Consider the following 21,495-nt stretch of genomic DNA (forward strand, 5'->3'; position numbering starts at 1 on the left):
GCTGGACTTTGCCACAAATTAAAACCATTAGAGACCAGCGTGAATCTGATGGTCCTCTGACAAAGAGAGGACATCACAGCACTTTGTTGCCAGAGATAGTACACTGGACTCCCTGCTAGGGGGAGACAAAGCACCAGCAAACAAGCAATTAAAAACCACTGACAGCACTGACTGTTCGTCTGGAGAACACCTGCTGTTTCATTTGGATGTAATGAATAAAACGCCTGACAGAAAACCAAACTAATTATATGTTTACAGGATTTACAGTCATCCTGGCATATTGCTGACTCTGCCTATTAGAGTCACTAAAGTTTTTCTGAAGTCTAACCAGTCATAAAATTCTAGTTTTCTCTCAGACTGAATTAATTTTTAAATGATGTAGTGGTGTCAACTGGGAAATTAAGTTAAAAACATTGTCAGATGGATCAAGGACATTTTGGTGGGGATTTTTATATGTGATGGTGTGTGTGAGACGGGTAGGATTTAATTTCAGTGTCTTAATATGTCTTGATATTTGTTCATACTGAAACTGCAAATCCTAAATTCTAAATTGCACAAAAAGGAAATCAATCAGATAAGAATAACAGCCATGATGAGCAGATGAAAACACCTTTTCCTGCTGTATCATTCAAACTCTAGATATTTGCATTCCTCAGTTTTAAGAGCTGCTGTGTGTGTAACAGGACATGATGGTGAAGCTCACGCTGAGCTCATGCTTCTAACCTCCAGTCTTTAAAATACAAGTAAGAAGCTAGACAGAGGGCATTTAAGTCGTGCCTCCACCAGAGGAGAAACCAATTCATCGCTTGTAGTGTGTAAAGGTGCTTTCTTGTCATTTACGACTACTAGCAAACAACAGAAAACACCTAAAAGCTGCTGTGTGTCGGGATGCACCACCAACAGGGTAAAGAACCCAGAACTAAGTTTTTATAAGGTGCAGAGCCGAAAAACAGAGCCTTTAAAGCAGGAACTGACGAGACATGAGCAGGAAGAATGAGGAAGCTGTGGGATCCTGATGCTCAGTATGCTTAACGCTAATTTGGCCAGACAATCTGTTGAAGTTGAAGCTAACTGAGCTATGCAGGCCTGGTTTTGATCTTTGCTCCGCTGATGATCTTACAGGTGATTTGATCAGGTAGTTGTAAATATCAAAGTATTTTCCTTCTGGCCACTCAGTGGTTCACTTCTCCGAGATAAGCAAGGCGAGGAGAAGGGGCGCTGAGACAGACTGACAATATTGAGTTTGTCAGAATATATTTTCCTCTATGGTGGATACAAGGTGCTAAAATAATCCTTTGACACATTTGTTAGTGTTTCAGCCCTTGGTGGCGTGTTGAGGTTTTCAGAGTTTGACACGTTACGCTCTGTCTCTGTAGTTAGGTGTCAGTGGAGAGGTGGATGAACAGAGATTTTACCGGACGGTGTAGCCCCTGAGGATGCCGTTCTGGTGGCTTTCCGGCGGGGGCTGCCACTGGATCATGATGGACTGGTTGGTCCGGCCGCTAGCAATGACGTTTTGAGGGGGAGCACTGGGGGGCTCCTCTGGGAGAGACACACTGCAGGACACATAGAAAGAGCAGGTACAAGGACACAAATATTAAAGGTGCAGTAGATTACATTAACAAAATCATGGACCAGTGACACAGCTCTTCACTATATAAAACAGAACCCAGTTTTCATGGGTATAAGTAGCAGCGTCTCTGCCATTTATGGTGCTGCCACAACAGCACAGTAATTTGCAAACCGTTTAGCCCCCTTTCTGGGCATCCCATGTTGCTGAAGCCCTCTTACGACCAACCTGTGAGTGTGTCCTAGGCTGCCAACTATGAGGACAAGTAGTCTGCACCTATAACTTAGTTCTGAGATGGTATTTAGGAATGGTTTGTATTTGATGACCTCGGTCATAAAGGCTTCATCAGTTCCCAGCTGGTGGGTCGTGGGTCCATTCTGAATGGACTGCAAGTGACTCACGAATAGGGTTGTCATGAGAGCCGATACTTCGGTACCAAGTCGATGCCAACACGCAAAAAACATGTCGGTACCTGTTTTTTTTCCCGGTACCGTAAGTACCGGATACAACTTTGCCCTCAGTGGGCCGTGTGGATTCCTGTCTGAACTGACGGGGGCAGTAAGCGCGTGTCAGTTGGTGCCAAGGATGAGCGCCGAAGAAGAACGCCTGTTCTCCATTGTCTTTGCTAGAAACAATGGCTTTTACAAGTGCTGATTGTCTTTGCTAGAAACAATGGCTTTTACAAGTGCTGCTGGAGCCACAGCACCTTGGCTAGGAGTCATGTGTGGAGATATTTTGCATTTGAGGCAGATGAAAGCGAAGTAATTATAAACTCGCAAAAACCAGTGTGCGAACGGTGCGTCCGAAGTTTCCAGACCAAAGGAGGAAACACTTCAAACCTGGCTTAACACTTAAAAGACAGACACCCTGACTTGTTTAAAGAATTCAAGGTGAGTGAGTTTCAATTTACCATCGCTTGTGTTATGTTATACTTATCCTGAAATATACGTGACATTATTTGGGTTTGAGGGCCAGCTTATTACGTTCATAGGGGCGGCTACTAGTACTCGCTACCTTACGTTATAACTTACCCTGTAAAGGATGGCTAACGTTATGTGACGTTGATGATGCCGTCTTTAACGTTACTTAACGTTGCATTTCAAGCCATTATTATTGGACTAATCGTCTGTCACCATATCTGTAAATTCAAAGTTTGAAACAGTTTTTATAAAGTAGTGAATTTAGAAATACATGAGTTCTGTTTTTTGATTTTTATCGTGGTATCGAATAAGTATCGAGAATCGAGGAAATTCACTGGCATTGGTATCGACTACTGAAATTCTGGTATTGTGACAATGTATGATATGTTTGAAATAAAATGAATTTTCGGCACAAGCTCAAGTTTGAAGTGCTTTTTCCTGTTGCAGAGTGACAGACAGCTACTTGACAGAGACAGCAAACTAGCTCGACGACATGGCCAAACAAGTATGATGCTGAATATATTAAACTGTGTGGACCTTGAACTAATGACTAAAGAGAAATGTGGACTCTGTGGTTGCACCAGTTGGGAACCAGTGCTCTAGGCTAAAGTTAAAGGTGCAGGCTACCTGTAGAACAAACACTAATTTGGACTCTTCATTTACACACACAGACACGCAGAGATATGGCGAGGAGAGAGCAGTGAGAAATAGGATTAAAAGAACACCCTCTCTCTGTAAATCATCATGACCAAAGCTTTGGTTTCAAACTAAAAGCATAAAGCTTTGTAATAATGTAACAGAGGGCTTAAATGAAGCATATCAATTTAAAGCTAAATGCCAGTGTAACTTCCACAGAGGCTCTGACTACAAACCCTCTTTTTATGTCTCTCGGTTTCTTGCTAGTTTGTTGCTTTTGTTAAATAATCCTTGACCATTCCCTGTGTGCAAAATATACACAGTGCCAAACCTTAGAGGTACATTATCCAAGAAAATTGTTGGCCACTGTTGTTGAACAGTATCGCCAGTGGAAGTGAAAGCCAAGCCCAGACTTGCTATATTTGCATTTTTTTTTCTGCGCTTTGTCCACAATTTTTGTAGCCTTTATCTTGAATGTGTGCTGCATACGGTCTGGCATCTGGTCACTACCTTTTTATAAAGCTCTGTTGTGCTCGGGAACATCCTGCACACAGCAAAATAAGAAGAAAATACAAGCAGAGGGCAGAATCTGCAGTACACGACTTCTAGTGGGTCCTACGTGGTGATTGAGAGGGATTACTTCTGTATGGGTATACACATTGTTTTCTTCAGGAAAATCCTGCATAGCATAGCTGTAAAACTCCACCTGGGGATGTCATACGTAGCTATTCAGCCACCTTAACACCATATATTTACCTTGACAAAACACCACGAGTGTCTGGGGAGAGAAGATGCGTATAAGAGATGGGAGTGAGATCAGTGGCGGTGACTAAGTACCAAATGGCGTCACGGACCGTACAGTGCCAGCCCCCCTGCAACACACAGACGGAGCCCCCTGTGGCTCTCCTCTAGCTGGGGAGCTGGCAGCGTGAGGCAGTGTGACAGACTGGCGGAGTGAGGGAGGGAGGGGCGGTGAGGGATCGAGGGAGGACTGAGTGCTTAAAGTTGTGTGAGGCTGCAGAAAGGCCAGACCTAATGTCGCCTCATAGCTAAATCCCTCCTGCGGCTCTCGGGATGTGCGAGCACGCAGGTGTTGATGTTTGTGAATGTGTGTTTACATGTGATTGTGCATGTTTGTGTGTGTATCTGCTTTGGTAGGCTTACATGTATATCCCTCTTCGCTGACTCTTGACTGAAGGTATCAGTCAAAGCGGTTGTCTTGGAAACGAGTTTCTGGAGCACAGTGTGCTGTTTGCTAACAACACCAAAGTTCTGAAGGTTCTTGTTTTTTGGCATTTAAGAATTCTCATTGCCAATTTAATGATACTAACATAGAGAAATGTTTTGGTAGATTTTAAAGCTCCAATGACAAAAAACAAGTATGGAAATGGTATGGACAAATATAACTTTAAGACCTCCCTACAAAGGAAACTGTATACTGGCATTTGTGTCTCTCTATTCTGCATTACCTTAATAAAGGGGACACAAAACTATGATGATGTAGGTGTGGAGAGGTAGGAAAAGATACAGGATTTGTCTTTAGCTCACCGGTCTGTCTCCTTGCTGAACTGCCCCTTCCCCACATCATTAACGGCACAGAGGCGGAACTGATAGGAGCGCGCCGGGATCAAGCCATTGACCGTCACTGCTGTGGACTCTGGCTCAATATTGGCCAGCAGGATGGCCCAGGGAGCGTCTAGAACAGAGAAGATCAAGTTTAACACCTTGTGTCACACGTTTCTTCGTCTTTGCTATGCTAACCACTCACCCCAACGTGCCATGAAATGTAACATTTTGAAAGCCTTAACATTTCTGGCCATTTCACTAATATTCAGAAGGGATTTTCAATCTCATGCCTGCAATAATTTTTGTCACGGCAGGTCACAATTTAAAATTCAAATTCATAAAATGAAACAAGTCATGCTGAGAGAAAGGAAGCACGAGCACGACGTGCTGCAGATCACAGGCCCGACACAGCTCTGCAGTGTATCAACTTAAATTGAACAGTGTGGCTAACAAGTTGAGATTAAAAGCAATGATGGACGTTCTTAATTAGTCTCATTGATCATGCTTTTAAATTCTTTTTCAAGTGCTTTGACGTATTTAAGCTCATTGGGAAAAACACAGACGTCACAGAAGCCTGGCTGCGTGGAAATCGAAACAAGCGACATTTAATGTTGATCCCAAAAGTTCCCTTCTTCCCCGTCCCAACTCAGTATATACAATTTAAAGACCTAAAAGTCCCCAGGAAATTAAAACCGTGTCTTCCCAGTTTTAACCCTGTGTCCCTGTGTTAACTGATCATTATTCCTTGTTAATTCCAAAATATATCTAAAAAAAATCAATATCAGAACATTTTAAAATCAAAATCCCCGTCTTTTCTCTTCCTGTAAAACCAAGTAAAATGGTTTCTAATGTTTGATGACTCATCCTGCTCTCGGGCATTTACAAAAGGTCATCCAATCAAATGAGAGTTTAAGCAACTGGCTAGCCACATCGGGGACATGGGGACTTTAAAGTTGAGTAAACTGACATTTTCCCCCCATAATTTTGTTGATTTATTATACGCAATACATCCAACCGAGAAGCTCCCTTCAGATTTAATATGTAATGTTGATATATAAAACTGTAAAAAACACACAACAGTTGCTGTTTTCCATGTTTTCATCTCATTATAAATGTCATTCAGGTTAGTTTAGACAGAAAAGGTAGCGTGGGAGGAAGTGTGTGCTCAACTGTAAGCAATAAATATGAACAAGAGCCTTGTGTTAACAAATGAAGAGATTCTGTTTGAGTAAAAAAACAGTGGGCTTTTAATTTGACACAGAGAAAGAAAGTATTGAGTTAAAAAAAAAAAAAAAATTTCACTTTCTGTGAAAGGTGTAATATTGCTGTGAAGACAATGTGGCAGACGAGCTGCTGGGTCTTGAGGTGATCACACTCAGGTGCTCTTTGGATACTTCAGGTGTACTGTGCTTATTCCATCCTGTGAAGGGCTAATTGCCTGGGTGCCACATCACATCCTACACAATTAATAATTTTTGATGGTAACTTGCATTTTTATATTTTTTACTGAGACCATATTCCAGCCCTTCACAAGATGAAGTGTAATGTAAATTAACAGATCATTTTCACTGTTCATTTTTTATTTGAACTGCAATTGTCACATGGGAGAAAAAGGTAACACGCTGAATCTTGAGATGAGCCGCAGCTGAGCCACTCTGCTGTTCGGCTGTTAACATGGGCGCCGCAATGAAGAGTAAGAGGTTCCATGACACACATGTGCCGCTCAGGTAGGCAGTGTGACCCATTCACTGGCTTTTTTTTTTTGGAGTACCAGCTGGCGACAACACAAAAAAGATGCCCCGTCTCTGTAATCGCCCTTTTCCACCGAAATTAGGATGTGACAGTGTGTATGTGGGTTTTTAAACACAGGAAAACCTGCTAAAAATAGGCGGTAGACACTGTTCCCATTGTGTGTTGTTGTTTTTATCTGATGGGTCACATCCAATGTCACGGACAGGCCTGAAAACAGGTGTGAGCGCTGGTTACTTCTGTTTTAAAACTAATTCTTCAGCCTCTCTCTCAAACTTGGTACTGACTACATTTTCAACAAAGTTCGAGCGTTGCTAAAGCCTGGTTCACAATACACGATTTTCACCACGATTTTGACGTCACAGAGGATCTTGAGAGCCACCTTGGGTCGGAGGTGAGTCGGCTGATAGTCTGCCACGACGAGTCCTCATGTGTGAACAAGCCTACGAGCAAGTCGCCCCCTCTTCTGCGACTGGGACTGGATATCTGGCATGTTAGAAAACTGGAGAAGTCTGACACGACTGACAAAGAGCATCAGCCAATGAGAGGCGGGATACGTCCCACGTCAGCACACAGGAGGACGGAAGAAATGTGAGGAGGACAAGCCGCGGGGTTGCCACTTCTGGGCTTGTTTCCATAGCCCTGATTGCTTGTTTCTCTCCCAAGATCTGGCAACACTGACAAGCCGGCAAGCAACAACAACAATGGCGGCGTCCACAGGATCACGGGGAGCACGTTGTGTTCAGACCCAGGATAATAAACAACACCATGCCTTTACGATGTGTCGTCTCCAAGTTTGGTGACGTCACTGCATTATCTGGGGCTCTGTCAGCGAGGGCTCGGTGGAGAAGTCTTGTGGTGTGCACACACAGGTCGTAACGCAGTTGGCGAGACACATTGCCAGGTATGAACACTCAAAAGATTACGATAGTCTCCACGATGCAAAATCAGGGTGAAAACTGTGTAATGTGAACTAGGCTTAAGACGGACATGTACGGTATTTTGTGGTGGCGTGTCACTGCATCATGCCGGCAACGGGGCTAAAGTTAGCGTGCCCACAGGGGTCACATATTTCCATCACTGGCAATTGGAGCCTATTGTTCCTGGAGCTGATACATACCCATGACTACTGCAGAGTTATTAGTGCTGGGTGTGGGTACCGATTGACCCATTAAATAAAAAAGCCAGATGTTAGCAGGTGTTCATGGGTCTTCTGTGCAGTGGGATAGTAGCTTAACAGGCCAGTGGGCTAAGAGCGCATCCCATAATGCAATTTGCCATCCCCATGTGTATTTCAGCGAATCATGATGCACAGAGCTCATGTTTCAGACTGATTCAATCAACTTGCCCGGCATAGACTCGCACTGGCCCCGGGCCATCGGTTATGTTGAACTCTGATGCAATAGATTGATGCATGACTGGAAAAGACTGGATATTATCTGACTTACTGTTCTCAGAAACCTCCAGGATGTAGCGTATGAGGGGACTGTTGCCATCAAAAGGCTTGGCCCAGGCCAGGTCGATGGCTCTTTTTTCAGACGCGCTCAGCACGGCTGTGGGGTTCTCTGGGGCATGGGGCAGCTGCCTGCAGGGAACATCAAGACAACTTCGATAAATAAAAGAATCTCTCCCATCACAGCGAATCCTCCGCAGGGACAGAGCGTTACCGAGCATCGGACATTCTCTGAATGTCTCTCGCACAAATCTGAAGCAAAGCTGAATGTTTTATAACAGAGATATCAGTGAGAGAGGTGATGAAATGTGGCAAGACAAGACAGCAGAGATGGTTCCTTGTCAAGATGGACACACAGGCAAACAGGAGGAGATAGATATCACCGGGAGGGGGGAAATGGATTGAAAGGTATAAGGAGACAGATAGGAAGAAAATGCACAGACAAAGACATGAATAAATGAGACCAAAGCTGGGGATCATTAATTCATTCAGCCATAAATTCAGATAAGCGCAGACAGATTGATCGATAAACCTTGTAGCAATGAACAGATTCAGGAAGTTACAAAAGGCGTCCAGACAACCAGACGGCTGATTGGGTGACAAAGAAACAAACAAACAAACAATCAGTCCATCAGTTTGGCAAATAGAAAGTCAGATGTCTCATTCATATTCAATCTAACCTTCCTGCAGTGACACAGTGTGTGTACAATAACAGGCAAAGTTTGGGAAGTAGAGTAGGCTGTAGATGACAAAAACTATACAGAGGTGTTTGTGTAAGTACGAGTGTGTAGTCTCACAGACAGCGAATGGCGGTGGGAGGAGGGTGTCCCCTGGGGCTGAAAGTGTGTCGGGTGAGAATGAGGACAGGAGAGGTGAGGAGAAACAGGCATCATTTAAGTGGAAATGAGTCAGAGGTGCCAATAAGAACAGGCAGCATGGCGGGGAAAGGTTTGGTGGTGGAAGGCGTGCGTGTCTGGCTCTGGCACGTGCGTGAGTGCGCACATGTATGTGTGTGTCCGCGTGCTGCATCGACTTGCTTCAGAGAACATGTTCTTTCCTGTGTCTTTGCACTGGAGAATACGGGAGGAACAAGAGTGTGAGAGGAAAAAGGAAAAGGAGAAAATAGAAAAGACAGGCAAGCGATGACGGCTGCTATGGTTACCTGACACGGAGGTGAGCGCTGCGGGAGTCGTTGCCGCCGACGGAGGTGACTCTGCACGTGTACGTTCCGATGTCACCGGACCAGGTTTGGGAGATGTGGAGCGTGCCATCTGCCTCCAGTCGCATGCGGGGGATGGACTGGACGTTGATCACCGAGCCCTCTTTTTCCCAGACGTGCCTGGAATGAAAAGTCATTGGTCAGCTGGCCTGTTGTTGGTTTTGTCATTTACATCATCACCATCGTCATCATCCTCTACATCCTATCTCCTTCAACTGTATCAGCTGGTCAGTTTAAACACACTGAAAATGTTTATTTGCACTAAAATGATGCTGTGGTGTTATTCACATTTTTGCCCATTAGTCAAAAAAACATCCAGTATTACTCACCAACTGCGGTTTAGAGATTTGGGAAATGTGGACTCAAGCAACAACAACTTCAAACAGGGCAAAGAGGGCGAGCCTCCTAAAGTTTTCCAAAACTCTTTAAAGGTGTACCGTGCAGAATTTGTCAGTACTGCTTGTAAACATAACATTCAAACTTCTTCCTCCTCCCTACGCTGCAAGCTAATATACTACTGTGGGGATGTTACATGGGAAAGCCGATACTTTTGCAAGCTAACTAAGCTAACCACAAGCATCTACCTGCTAAGCAGAAAACAAGCCGAGTCAGTGCATACTTGCCAACCTATGACCTAAAAAGTACAGAGGATTTCAGAACTAAAACAGGTGGTTGAGTTTCAGAGACTTTGTTTCCTGCATTCTGGTGACTTTTAAAGAATGAAAATAACAAAATAATAAGTACACTGCATCAGCATTTTTCTGTTAAATACACTGAATTTGGTTCATGCTCGAGGAGGGAGGGAAGCCGCACTGTCCTTCCTGGTCCACACACTTCTGGATCCTGGGTGCCTAATGCGGGAGTTATACTTCTGCGTCAAATCGATGCTAACGCAGAACTTACACCTTAGCCTGACGTGCACCTCCACAGAAATGTAACAACACATCACAGTGACACAGACCTCCTGTCTGTTTCTGTAAACTGAAACCATTTCCCTTTCACAAATAAGAAACAATAAATTGTGAAGACAATGAAGCCTCCACAAAAATAGCATTTTAAGTCTTGTGTGTGATTTATCCTGGCTTCATAAGAGCAGGGTAAATCTCTGCTCGTCGCTAGGCTAATTTATACAATGTAAAATGCCATAGGCTTGTGCTAATAACGTTAGCATGTTATATTTGTTTGGAAAACGTGTTTAGTATAAGACAGTTGTTTTGTCAGTGAACCTTGTGAGTTGTAATGGAGCTGAATTTTGTAACGTTACCTTTGTTAAATGTTGCTGTTGTCCCTGGCTTCATATGAGTAGAGGAAAAGTCTGCTAGCTGCTAGGCTAATTTATACAATGTAAAATGCCATAGGCTTGTGCTAATAACGTTAGCATGTTGTATTTGTGGGGAAAATGTGTCCAGATAAAGACAAGTGTTTGTCTGTGAATGCTGCGAGTTATAGTGAAGCTGATTTGTGTACTTGTGTTTGAAGTTGTCTCTATTAAGCCATGTTTAATCTGTGTTTAATGTGTGTTTTGAATCAACTAAACTTTATAGCACTTCAAAGAAACCCCGCCGCCAACTAGTGTTTTGGAGGTGTAACTGCAGAGTGACACAGACACACCACTGCACAAGTATAAATGCTCACCCCTATAACCCTTGTTCGAGCACATTTGTAACGTGGTCAGAATTGAGTGTCCACTAGAAGGCCGACCTAGAGCTTATACACGTTAGACAGTTGAATAATGGACAGAAATAACTAAGTGGTGTGTTCCAACTAAATATGGTGTGAGTTTTAGAAGAAGCTTGAAACTGAATAAACAAGTATTCTCTGTGGCTGCCACAAAATGAGGCACAACTGCATGAAATGAGCTCAAAATGTGCGATGGAATAACACTGTATGTTGAAGCACATGAAAAGCATGAACAAACCCATCAAAAACAGTTTCTACCAGATTTCCAGCACCCGGCTTGCATCACTTAGCTACCGCCTGCTGGGACGTGAACTATGATGTACACATGCATGTCAGCTTCAGATGGCGGGTTAACTCTTTTTGACAGTAAAGCAATGAGTAAACTGAGGCTTGGCTCGCCTTTTATTCCACCACTATCCGAGAAGAATATGTTATTAGCAAAGTATTTCATCTTTCTCCTCTCTGTCTCTTCAAACCCGCCATCAGAGCTGCCCTGCATGCATATCATAGCGGCTGACGGCTGCATATCAAACGCCAATTCACACTCATCAAAACTGCACAGCTCAAATGTGGCGTCAGATGTAGCCTTCCCTTCTGAGCAGAAAGGGACAGAATGGTCTATTGATCGCTGCGGATGTCGGCTCCAAGCTTGGAGTTCAGTGAACGTCTGTGTGTTGCAAGCTGGAGATGTTTGAGAACAACTGTCTTCTCATGACACACAGGCACAACGGTGGCAGACAAAGGCTTTTCTCATGCGTAGGTGTTTGCTTTTGTACAAACTGAACGTCTAGATCATAAGTAGACGTTCACGCTTTCTGTGTTTGAAGAGTCCTTACATTGCAATGCATGCATATATATGTTTGTGTGCATTCGATGGCATGCTTAGCATTCCTGGGAGGGAGCTGGAGGATAGCAGCCGCACAGAATAAGATAGACAGAGTTAAATAATAAATACTTTGTGCTCAGGGTAGCAAATGACTAATTAACAAACCAAAGGTGTAGACAACAGTACAGCAAGTCATAACTAATGATGAAGCATCTTCACTAACAGATCTGTAGGCTGTAATGGCTCAACAACTGTGCTTTATTGCTTTGACGTGTAGAGGATAATACATAGAAAGGTGTCCAGATGTGCAAATGGATTTCGCATCCATGGACTGATCCATCCAAACTACTGTAACTCTCATTCCACCTGCCTGAGTGAGACACCCCTGAATCTCTTGCAAGTGGACCAGAATGTAGCTGCAAGGCTTTAAAACAGGTCCTTTTTTCGTGTGACATCTATCAAATGTGACTCCCTATCAAATTCAGAATCCAATTTAAGATTTGTCTGCATGGTCAGGCACCCGCAGGCTTGTTGATCAGGGTTTGTTGGTTGAACCTCGCTTCCGGCAGCCAAAGGATAGTGTGGGCTTTGAGGTTGTGGCTCCATCACTTTGAAACTCATTCTCTTTTGGACTTTTGATCTGTGGACATTGTGGACTCCCTTACAGGACAAGTCTGGCAGTATTTTATATTTTTTCTTGTTGTCAAATCATCTTATGAAAAGATAAAAACCCAACAATGAATGTATGCTTCTAACAAGTATTGCCTGTGTAGTCAGAGCCTGAGACATCATATTATTTCTCTGTGCTGTGGAGCCCCACCAAAAACAACTAAGAACACATCAATGAGACACAATGGGTGGCGGGTCGATTCCATACACACCTTCCTGCGGCCCTAAATATTCACAAATGCACTGAATGTGTGTAAATACATGGCTGAAAATAGTCCCCAACAAATGCACTATTTACACGTCCTTGAGAAACCTTTGCTAAAGAACTACAGTGACTTCCTGTTGCAGGAAAATAACTTAGCCATGAAAAATAACAACAGAAGGTACACTATGGAGGACCTTCCTATAAAGCGATGTACAGACTCACACAGAAGAAAACTCTCTCAATCATCACTTATGACCCACTAGAAGTGTGTGGCGATGTATTTACCTGTAGAGACCCTGCCTTCTGCTTGTATTTGAAGTAAGTGAGGTCATCCAGGTGAGGTGGGGACACTGTGGGGTTTGCTAACTTTCCCTTTTTCCTTTCTTGCCTGTGTGTCCTTGTGTATCAGTCTGTGTCCCCTCTCTAAATTCGCAGATTTTTGCAGGTCAGTGAACACAGCACAGAAAGACTTCTTCATCCTTTTTTTCTCAGCAGCAGTTTGAGTGGTTTTGAGTCACAGGGTGGAACACGGATTAGTCGATCCGACCAGGACTGAACAGATCAGATAGATGGATGGATGGATGAAAGGACCAGCAATTAAAGTTTAAGTTTCACTTTCACTGCGCCTGACGTTCTGCTGCTCCGTCTGTGCCCAGAAAGCGTGGTGCAATAAATAAACAGTAATAAACAGTCCAGCTCCAAAATAGAAAATCAAAATGTGACGGCAGATGTTTTAATCGTGGCAGGCTGCCACAAATAAATCAAAGTGAAACCCTGGACTTTCTAAAAAGGTAGCAGTGCCAGACCATAAGCAACAGGCATCCAAGAGAAAGCCATGAAAATCAAGGACTCTTGGGTTGACTTTCACGTCACAATTTCTGCATAGTATACCTTTAATAACTGAGAGACAGAGTAACACATTGCTGGTTTTGGTCTTTTCATCTGCTGACACAAAGAAAAATCAAAAATAGTGCCAGACTTATCCTACCGAAAAGCAGCTCTAAAAATAATAGACATAGTCCAGAATGATGCCAACTACTGGTTTTCGGACTTTCTATTCGAAGCCTCAAGGCCATTACCATCTTGGATTTGGGAAGCCAGAAGTAACCACATTTGAATGAGAGGGTGGTGCTATGGAAGAGTGAGGGGAGGATCTGACTCACAGACTGTGGTGACACCCAAACCCTTTATTGTGCATAGCTTTAATAAAATGTAAGTGGGTGAGTTACATAAAAATTCACCCCCCGTACAGTTGTCATGGATGTCAAAACCACAAGTGTTTTTTGTTCCAGGTTGTAAACATGTTTATTTCTTCTGTAAAGTGGAGCATTTCAACATGGAGGTCTACGTGAAAGAACTAGGTTTAGGAGCCAGCCTCAAGTGGACATTCGAGGAACTGCAGTTTTTGGCACTTCCGCATCGGCTTCCTTTTTTCAGCCCCAGAGGTTGAAGCTTGTTCAGAACCTACCAACTGTAACGTCTCTTTGTTTCTTTCATATTGTCTATACTTTCCTCTCTTGCTGTCCTCTTTTATTGTAAAGCACTTTAAATGGTAAATGTTACATGTACTTCACTTCTATTGCACCACTCTGAGCACTTTTACACTACATGTCCCATTTACCCATTCACACTTCTTAGTAACCATTCACACGCTCTCACACACCGCTGAAACAGACATCAGGAGCAATTTGGGGTTCAGTATTTTGCCCAAGGATACTTAGACATGTGGACTGGAGGAGCCAAAGATCAAACCGCTTATCTTCCAATTGGTAGACAACCTACTCTACCTCTGAGTCACAGACACTCCATCTTTTCTAGCAAAGTGCCATGTCGGTGAAGATTCTCAGTCATCCAGGTCACGGTAATCTTAAGTGCTATATCGTAGGCAACTGGACTTGCTTGACTTGCTTGAAGATGTTTCGCCTCTCATTCAAGAGGCTTCTTCAGTTCTAACGGACTGGTGCATAGTCATCATGTGTGTCGTTAGGGTTAGATGGGTCCAGGCGTGAATGGGTGTGAAGTCGTCTGGGGAAGGATCCCAAGACTGCATTGTAGGTGGGTGATAAGTGGTGTTGTAGGCCCACCTCCTCTGTTTAACGATGGTTGTTCCAGTTGGCATCTTTCACGCCTCTTTCAAACCATCTGTCTTCTCTGGCCAAGTTGTGAACATTGCTGACCTCGAAGGAAAGTCTCTTTCCCTTGAGATGTATAACGAAGAAGCCTCTTGGATGAGAACCGAAACGTCATAAAGAAACTCAAACAAGTCCAGTTGCCTACGATATAACACTTAAGATTAGCAAAGTGCCATACGGCTCTATATGAATATAGCAACCCCTATGTTTGTGAATGTATCCTTACCTGACGGTTACACTGGGGTCATGTGTGACTCCACAGGTCATAATGGCTTTAGTCCCTTTGATAACACTCTGGTCCTGTGGGGGTGTGGTAATTCGGGTGCGGGCTGTGGAGACAAAAAGAAGATGGAGGGAGACCGAAATGAGGAAACTAAGTAAGAGAAAACAGCCTGCAGAATGTCCTCCTGAGAAGAAGTCTGCTCGAAAAACAACAACGTGACAAACACATTTCAGAAAACTCATTTCAGTTGAAATGACATGCTGCTATTTTGTTTCTTGATGGCTTCTTGCAGAAAACACCTCGATGATGACTCGAACTTGCACAGAAGAGCACTTTTGTATCTGAAGGAATTGAGTGCAGCTTTATTATTATACACCACGACCTCTTTTCACAACCTCTGCTAAACACATAGGACTCTCAATAAAACCCCACCACTGTTGGCTTCCTGTTTTCTGCCACATGGGATTGACTGGGAAGGTTTGCTTGGGCACTGACAACACACAACATCAGGCATGTGTGTTTTTAAAAGGATATGAAAGGTCTTGTCCGTTCGACCCTGCACACTCACCCCAGACCACGAGGTCAGCGGACGCTTCATCGATGCCTCTGGAGTTGCTCGCCATGCAAGTGTAGGTCCCGGCATCTGAGATGTGTGAGGGGGAGATCAGCAGGCTACCTGACTCGAGCAGGGTGAACCTGGGCAGCTGGACCGAACCGCTGGCCAACACACGCTCACCTTAAGTGTACAAAGAGGTAGAAGAGAAGGAAACAGGTGAGGAAAGAGGCACATAAATAGACAGAAAAAGAGAAAATGAGGCTTTCAGGGCCAGATTAGAAAAGGAGGGGGATGGTGAGGAGAAACAAGGACGGTATTTTCCTGACCTTTTATTGAGATCCAAACATGGAATCCAATCAGGCTTTATTTGTTAAGCCACGGCAGAATACAGTCCCACGTGTAAAAGATAACAGACATCATAATCCCTAGGTGTGTATGCATGCATGTGTGTAACAGAGACCTTTCTGCCAGGTGATAGCCGGTCTCGGGGCTCCAGAGGTCTCGCAGTGCAGGATGACTGACATGCCGTCGATCACAGTGCTGTCTGAGGGTCCGGCTGTGATGTTCGGGGCAATGCCTGAGGGGAGACAATTGCACACACGCAGAATAAAGAGAGCGCTCAGTACAGTGGAGAGGAGAAGGTAAGAGGGTTATAGAGGTGAGAGAATAAATGTCAGTGGCAAAACCCCTCTTCAAACGTATTTCCTGTAAGCGCCAGCCTGCTGCATCTCAGCGTTTAGTCGGCGCTTTGTGCCACTAATTCTTCACGGATTGACACAGCCACGACTGTCTGCTGCCCGTCTATTTTTTGCACCCACAGCGATAGTGGATAAAGGAGGAGGAGGAGGAGGAGGAGGAGGAGGAGGAGGAGGAAGGAAAATGACTGAGGGAGGAGCACAGAAAGAGAAGGCAATATGTAGATAACTAAAATCACTATTTGTGACATGCAATAAATCAAAGCTTTTACAGAATGACAGAAACTGTATCACTCCCGAGAGGTTTGTCGTGGCAGCAGTGTTGATGGAAGGACACGGAGAGAAGGACAGGAGGAGAAGTGGGGACATGAATGTGTAGAGGGAACGGGAGATGATAAGATGAGATCTGGAGGGAAGAGAGAGATGAGGAGGAGAGTGTCAGTGAGAGAAAGAGACAGACAGGGGTGGAGGGGTGAGGCTGAAAACACAATGCCGGCATATGACGTGTGTCATTTTGCAGCACGTCAACAGAAGACAACAACATTTTACCTCCTTCACCTCTGCATGACCTTAAATTCATGAGTGGACACTTATTGCTTTAACGTGATTTCTAACCCAGTCTCCAGAGCTGTGGCTTCCTAGGCAGAATCTTTTTTGCCATTGTCTTTATAATGATGGAACTGTGGGTCCTATAGCTTCGGATATATCTCCACCTCAACAACTAGTCTCTCCTCATCCGTTCTCTGACACACACGAGAGACAGCAACAGCAAGAGGTGAGGAGAGGAGCCGAACTGCCACGGGAGCAGAGAAGAAGAGCTGCTATGAGAGCCGAGGTGTACAAGCGGAGAGCGAGCGGGGGAAAAATGTGTTTTTTCAGGGGCGGCGAGGCTGGAAATAGGACAGTGGTGTGAAGTGTCGTGGGGCGGCACATCCACGAGCGCAGGCTCATGCCTTGCTACTGGTGTGGGGGTTGTACAACATACATAGAAAATAACAGGGGCAACTGTTTTGACGCAAGCTGTTCGGCGGTGGCGTGTTCTGGCCTTGAGTTACTGAGAGAGAATATCATGAATCTGATAAAGTGGTGCAGCGTGGAGTGAAGGCAGCAGGAACTGAGGCCACATGAAGAAAATCAAATGCCAGGACTCGCCAAACAGATGCACAGTGAGGGTAAAATAACCAGGGATTTGTCGAAATCTAGCAGTGGCACATCGCAGAGTCCTGCATGGGTCCAGTTTTACAAACCTACCCCCAAGGTTCACTACCAGAACCGAACTGTTACCCGTAATTACCTCCAAGTCAAATTCTGACCCGCCCTGACCCCCATTAATGTCAGTCCCACAGCCAGACCTGTGATTAAACACAAGGTTTTGCTGTTACGCTGTTTTGTGTGATGCACTGCTCCATTCAGATGTCCAAAGCACTCGCTCAGTCAGCTCCCACTTGTTGATGTAGTACAAAGTGACACAAAGATTACCAATTTTATGGTAATCATCTGTCCACATATCGAGAGTAAGTGCTGTGTTACCATCAGTCAGCTGCATCCTCAAGTCTGAAAGGAAGTTTTGTCCAAAGACCTCTTTTCCTAGTGGTCGACTAGGAAAATTCATTTAGGGCCATTAGTCAACTAGTCGCCTTCATTAATATAGGCCTATATTTTATCTACAAGTGCACGTCACACACTGAGCGAGCCGCCTGTTAATGACGCTGTGGGCTAATGGGCATGTAGCTACTTCCATGTTTCAGATGATACGTCATGTTTGTAGTTGACCAATGAAGATGAGTTTACATATCACCTTGGGTTCGTCCTTCACCTTCTCAAAATGATCCCACACTTTGGATTTCCTGCCCGACATGTTATTAACTAGCCTGTGGAATAACCGCAGGTACCAGCCCTGGAAATTAGGGGCCGCACACATGCTGCATCTTTAACCACCTGGAAAACGCAATGTCGGGCTGTTGGCGCTCTTTGTGTGTAGGCCTATCGTCTGTGGGACAGATGTAAAGACTGAATATTTACAGAAGAAGGGAAAGATATCTGTTGGCTGTGAGTGGTTTGTAACCTGACATGAATTCCCTCATGGTCCAGTCATAGAAGTTTTGATCTATTTTGACAAGGCGCAGCTCCTAATAGAGTTTCATGTTTGTTTGTTTTTTGTTTCTTTGACTAAGTGACCAATAAAATCTTAGCGGCTAATGACCCTTCTGGTCGACTAACGTTTGGTTGACTATTAGGTAGGGGTGTAACGATACATCGATCCACATCGATACACCGATTCATTGATTAACGATCCGATTACATTGATGCAAAATGAAAACATCGATCCATATCGTCATCTTAAAGATACACCTTTATTTTGAAATCCACTTAAACACGTGAAATGTGAGACTTTAGTGAAACGGTCTATTTTTATTATTTTTTGTTACAGAAGAATACTGTTTTTCATTTAAATGCCTGATACCTCGAAGAGCTCAGAAATAAAATGGTCAAATCATATTCTAGTTGTTTTTGTGAGCTGATGAAATAAAATGGTCAAATCATATTCTAGTTGTTTTTGTGAGCTGATGCAAATGATTGTGTTAGATGGGCATATGATATCACGTCATATCGATTGCAGGCTCCTGAATTGAATCAAATCGAAATCGTATCGTGACAGACTTTGTGATATCGGCAAACATCGTATCGTCATCCAAACAAATCGATATAATATCGTATCGTGATGAAGCTGGTGATTTACACCCCTACTATTAGGAGGCAGCTCTAGTCCTGCACACATTTTCTCCAAGATATGTTCAGTTAATTAGTGCTGCTTGATTGGCTCTGAATCTCACTTCTGTCAATACTGTCACCTGACTACAACACCTCAATTACATTATGAAAACACTGCTGTGCTGCTGTCACAGTCCTGTCAGATTAAAAATATCTCCATTGTGTAACATTTCTGTTAGAAACAAGAGAAGGAAGTGTCAGTAAGTGTAAGTGTGTTTCTCTTGTAAGTAAAAATTCTTTGTGATTTTTCTACATTTTGACCAAAATATGGAGCAACCAGCTTTCATTCAGATTTTAAGTCCCCAGTTTAGTGATTGCTGAATTGATCACAGTAGTTTATATAGCAGCACGTGAGGTCCTTGAGAGATGAGTAGATGTTCTATTGTTGCCATATATGAGCAGTTTCTGGTACGTTTGTAGATTTGTTTGTTTGTTGCTGCTGTGTTTTTGATGACCTCCACATAACTGCTGTTTGGCTATAACCTCTGTGGACCATGAACGATTATAAGAAATCCATCTGATAATAGTTGAGATATTTCTGTCTAGAACAAGAAAAGTGCTCTCAATAATGTGCAGAGGTGTCTGCAGGCATGTGGACTGGGTGACGGAGTGCGGGGCAGGTTTGCCCATCATGTATGCATGCAAACGATGTAATAAATCGGCTCCCTAAAGCCCAGTTCAGACCACTGATTTGTCACGAGACGAAACCATTTCAGAACGTTGCAGAGAAAAGCTGCAGCGTGAACTGGCCGTCTGAGTTCGACTCAAGCCGGCTGATGGTCTCACCTGCAACTCAGCTGGTCAAACTGCCAGCGGATAGTTTTAGAACGTAAAGCACGTCATCTGTTTCACCAGCCAGTCAGCCTATAGTGAAGTCCACTGGTCAAGTCAAAATGACTGCAGACAGCGCATTTACTTGGTACAGCAGGTGCTTCGTCCCCGCCGAGCCCTCTGTTTCATCCTCACGGTGTGCTGCTGTTGGATGGTGGGTCGCTGCTGCTGCTCGCTGTATGAGCTTATGCCACCCTCACACACACAGACATTCTCACCGACTGATTAATTGGCGCTGCTTACTTATATCATTGACGTATTTATCATGAATACAGTCCATCTGATGCTAATTTTGTTTTTGTTTTTCACCGTTTCATCACTACTACAAATGCAGCTGTAGCCAGTATCTCACTATCACTATCCTCATTCATATTTCAAGAAGCTACAAATTATATTCAGCCACAAAATAAACCTGAAAAGCTGCAAATCAGAACAGGAGTACAGAGAGTGTTGCATAGAGATGATACACCGTCTCATCTAGTTGCACTGGTGTGAACCGGCAGGTTTTTAGAACGTTGCAGAACGGCACATTGCAAGTAGTTGCCTGTTTCAACATAACAACATTGGGGATTTCTTGATCTCGTTTTGTCAGAACTTTGAAGGGTCATAACCTATCAGGTATGAAATTAACCTCCAGATGCTCTGGTTAAAAAAGACACCAAATTTTTCTATGGATGTCAGTAATTTTTGGGCCATGCCACAGGCTAAAATATGGCCTGCAACAGACTTCATAAGGCTTGTTTTTCGCCTGTTTTTCGCCTTTTGCGGTGTGATTTTGTTGATAATTTGTGGCCCCTATCGGCTGCTCAAGAAGAGCGAGGCATAAGCAGTCTGTGACAGTATAAAAAAGAGCAGTCAATACAATATATATATGAAAATGTTTAAATTGCAAGTCGCCACAACCACCAGCTGTCCTTGAGCATACAGTCATAAATGGTCACAAAAAATATTAGGCTGATGGGTCCAGTAATTTGTGAGATTAGCTAATGACAGACAAATACACAAACACACGCATGAGATGACAAAGGGTGGACAAACAAACTGGTAGTGCCACTACTGGAGCCAAAACCATGTCTAAAGACTAACATTTTCCTTGACCTCTTTGTGGAGAAAAAATTGTTGTGGTTTTCCTGAATTCTGATGAAAAATGACGTTTGTGTTATCTTCTGCCAATTAAGTTGCAGTAATTTTGGAAGCAGAAATTGCGGGAGTTGACAGAATTCCATTTAAAGCACAAAATTGCTGCTGCTCTTGTCCCTACTTACAGGTTGGAATTGCTTTCCATTTTTAAAAAGCAATTACACGTGGTCTTTTCTGAATCTGACAAGGGGCTTGAGAGAGCTGTGTAACGATTTAACACTATTCTGCGGGGGGGAAAAAAAGGTTCATTCTGAGCTTTAACAAAACACATTGTACTTTAATAGCAGTAACTATCTGTAAAACAATTTCCTAAAGAGCTGCTGGAGCACTCACTGGTAACAGCCAGGTATGTGTTGGTCTGAACTTCTCCTGCCAAATTTCTGGCAAAGCACTGGAACATTCCGGTGTCGTCGGGCAGAAGGCCGTTGACCTGAAGGCTGCCTCCCACCAGCACCCTGTACCTGGGCATCTTCACTGGGTTGATGGGCAAAGCATCCTTGTACCACACAATGTCTGGCTGGGGCACTCCTGCAGAGGCAGAGTGTGGGTGGGGTTAACAGACATGTTTCAGTCTAACATTAAAGAAATAAAATTGCTCTAATGATAGTTAATCCTTTGAGTATTCTGACAGGAATTACTAATTAAGCTTTGAC

The 21,495-nt window shown here is 43.8% G+C and overlaps 1 protein-coding gene across 1 annotated transcript in view; it reads right to left on the reverse strand.

Moving 5' to 3' along the window:
- Positions 1–21,495, reverse strand: part of sdk2b (sidekick cell adhesion molecule 2b) — a 454,891-nt gene that overhangs the window by 64,215 nt on the left and 369,181 nt on the right. Inside the window, exons 9-16 of the mRNA XM_050059698.1 lie at positions 21,176–21,370; positions 15,865–15,981; positions 15,417–15,584; positions 14,852–14,954; positions 9,057–9,233; positions 7,890–8,026; positions 4,675–4,822; positions 1,416–1,556 (exon numbers count right to left, since the gene is read on the reverse strand). Of these exons, the coding sequence (XP_049915655.1) occupies positions 1,416–1,556; positions 4,675–4,822; positions 7,890–8,026; positions 9,057–9,233; positions 14,852–14,954; positions 15,417–15,584; positions 15,865–15,981; positions 21,176–21,370 (1,186 nt within the window). The remainder of the gene's footprint in view (positions 1–1,415; positions 1,557–4,674; positions 4,823–7,889; positions 8,027–9,056; positions 9,234–14,851; positions 14,955–15,416; positions 15,585–15,864; positions 15,982–21,175; positions 21,371–21,495) is intronic.

Source organism: Epinephelus moara, chromosome 13, assembly GCF_006386435.1.
Source record: "Epinephelus moara isolate mb chromosome 13, YSFRI_EMoa_1.0, whole genome shotgun sequence".
In the NCBI taxonomy this organism is placed as follows: domain Eukaryota; kingdom Metazoa; phylum Chordata; class Actinopteri; order Perciformes; family Serranidae; genus Epinephelus; species Epinephelus moara.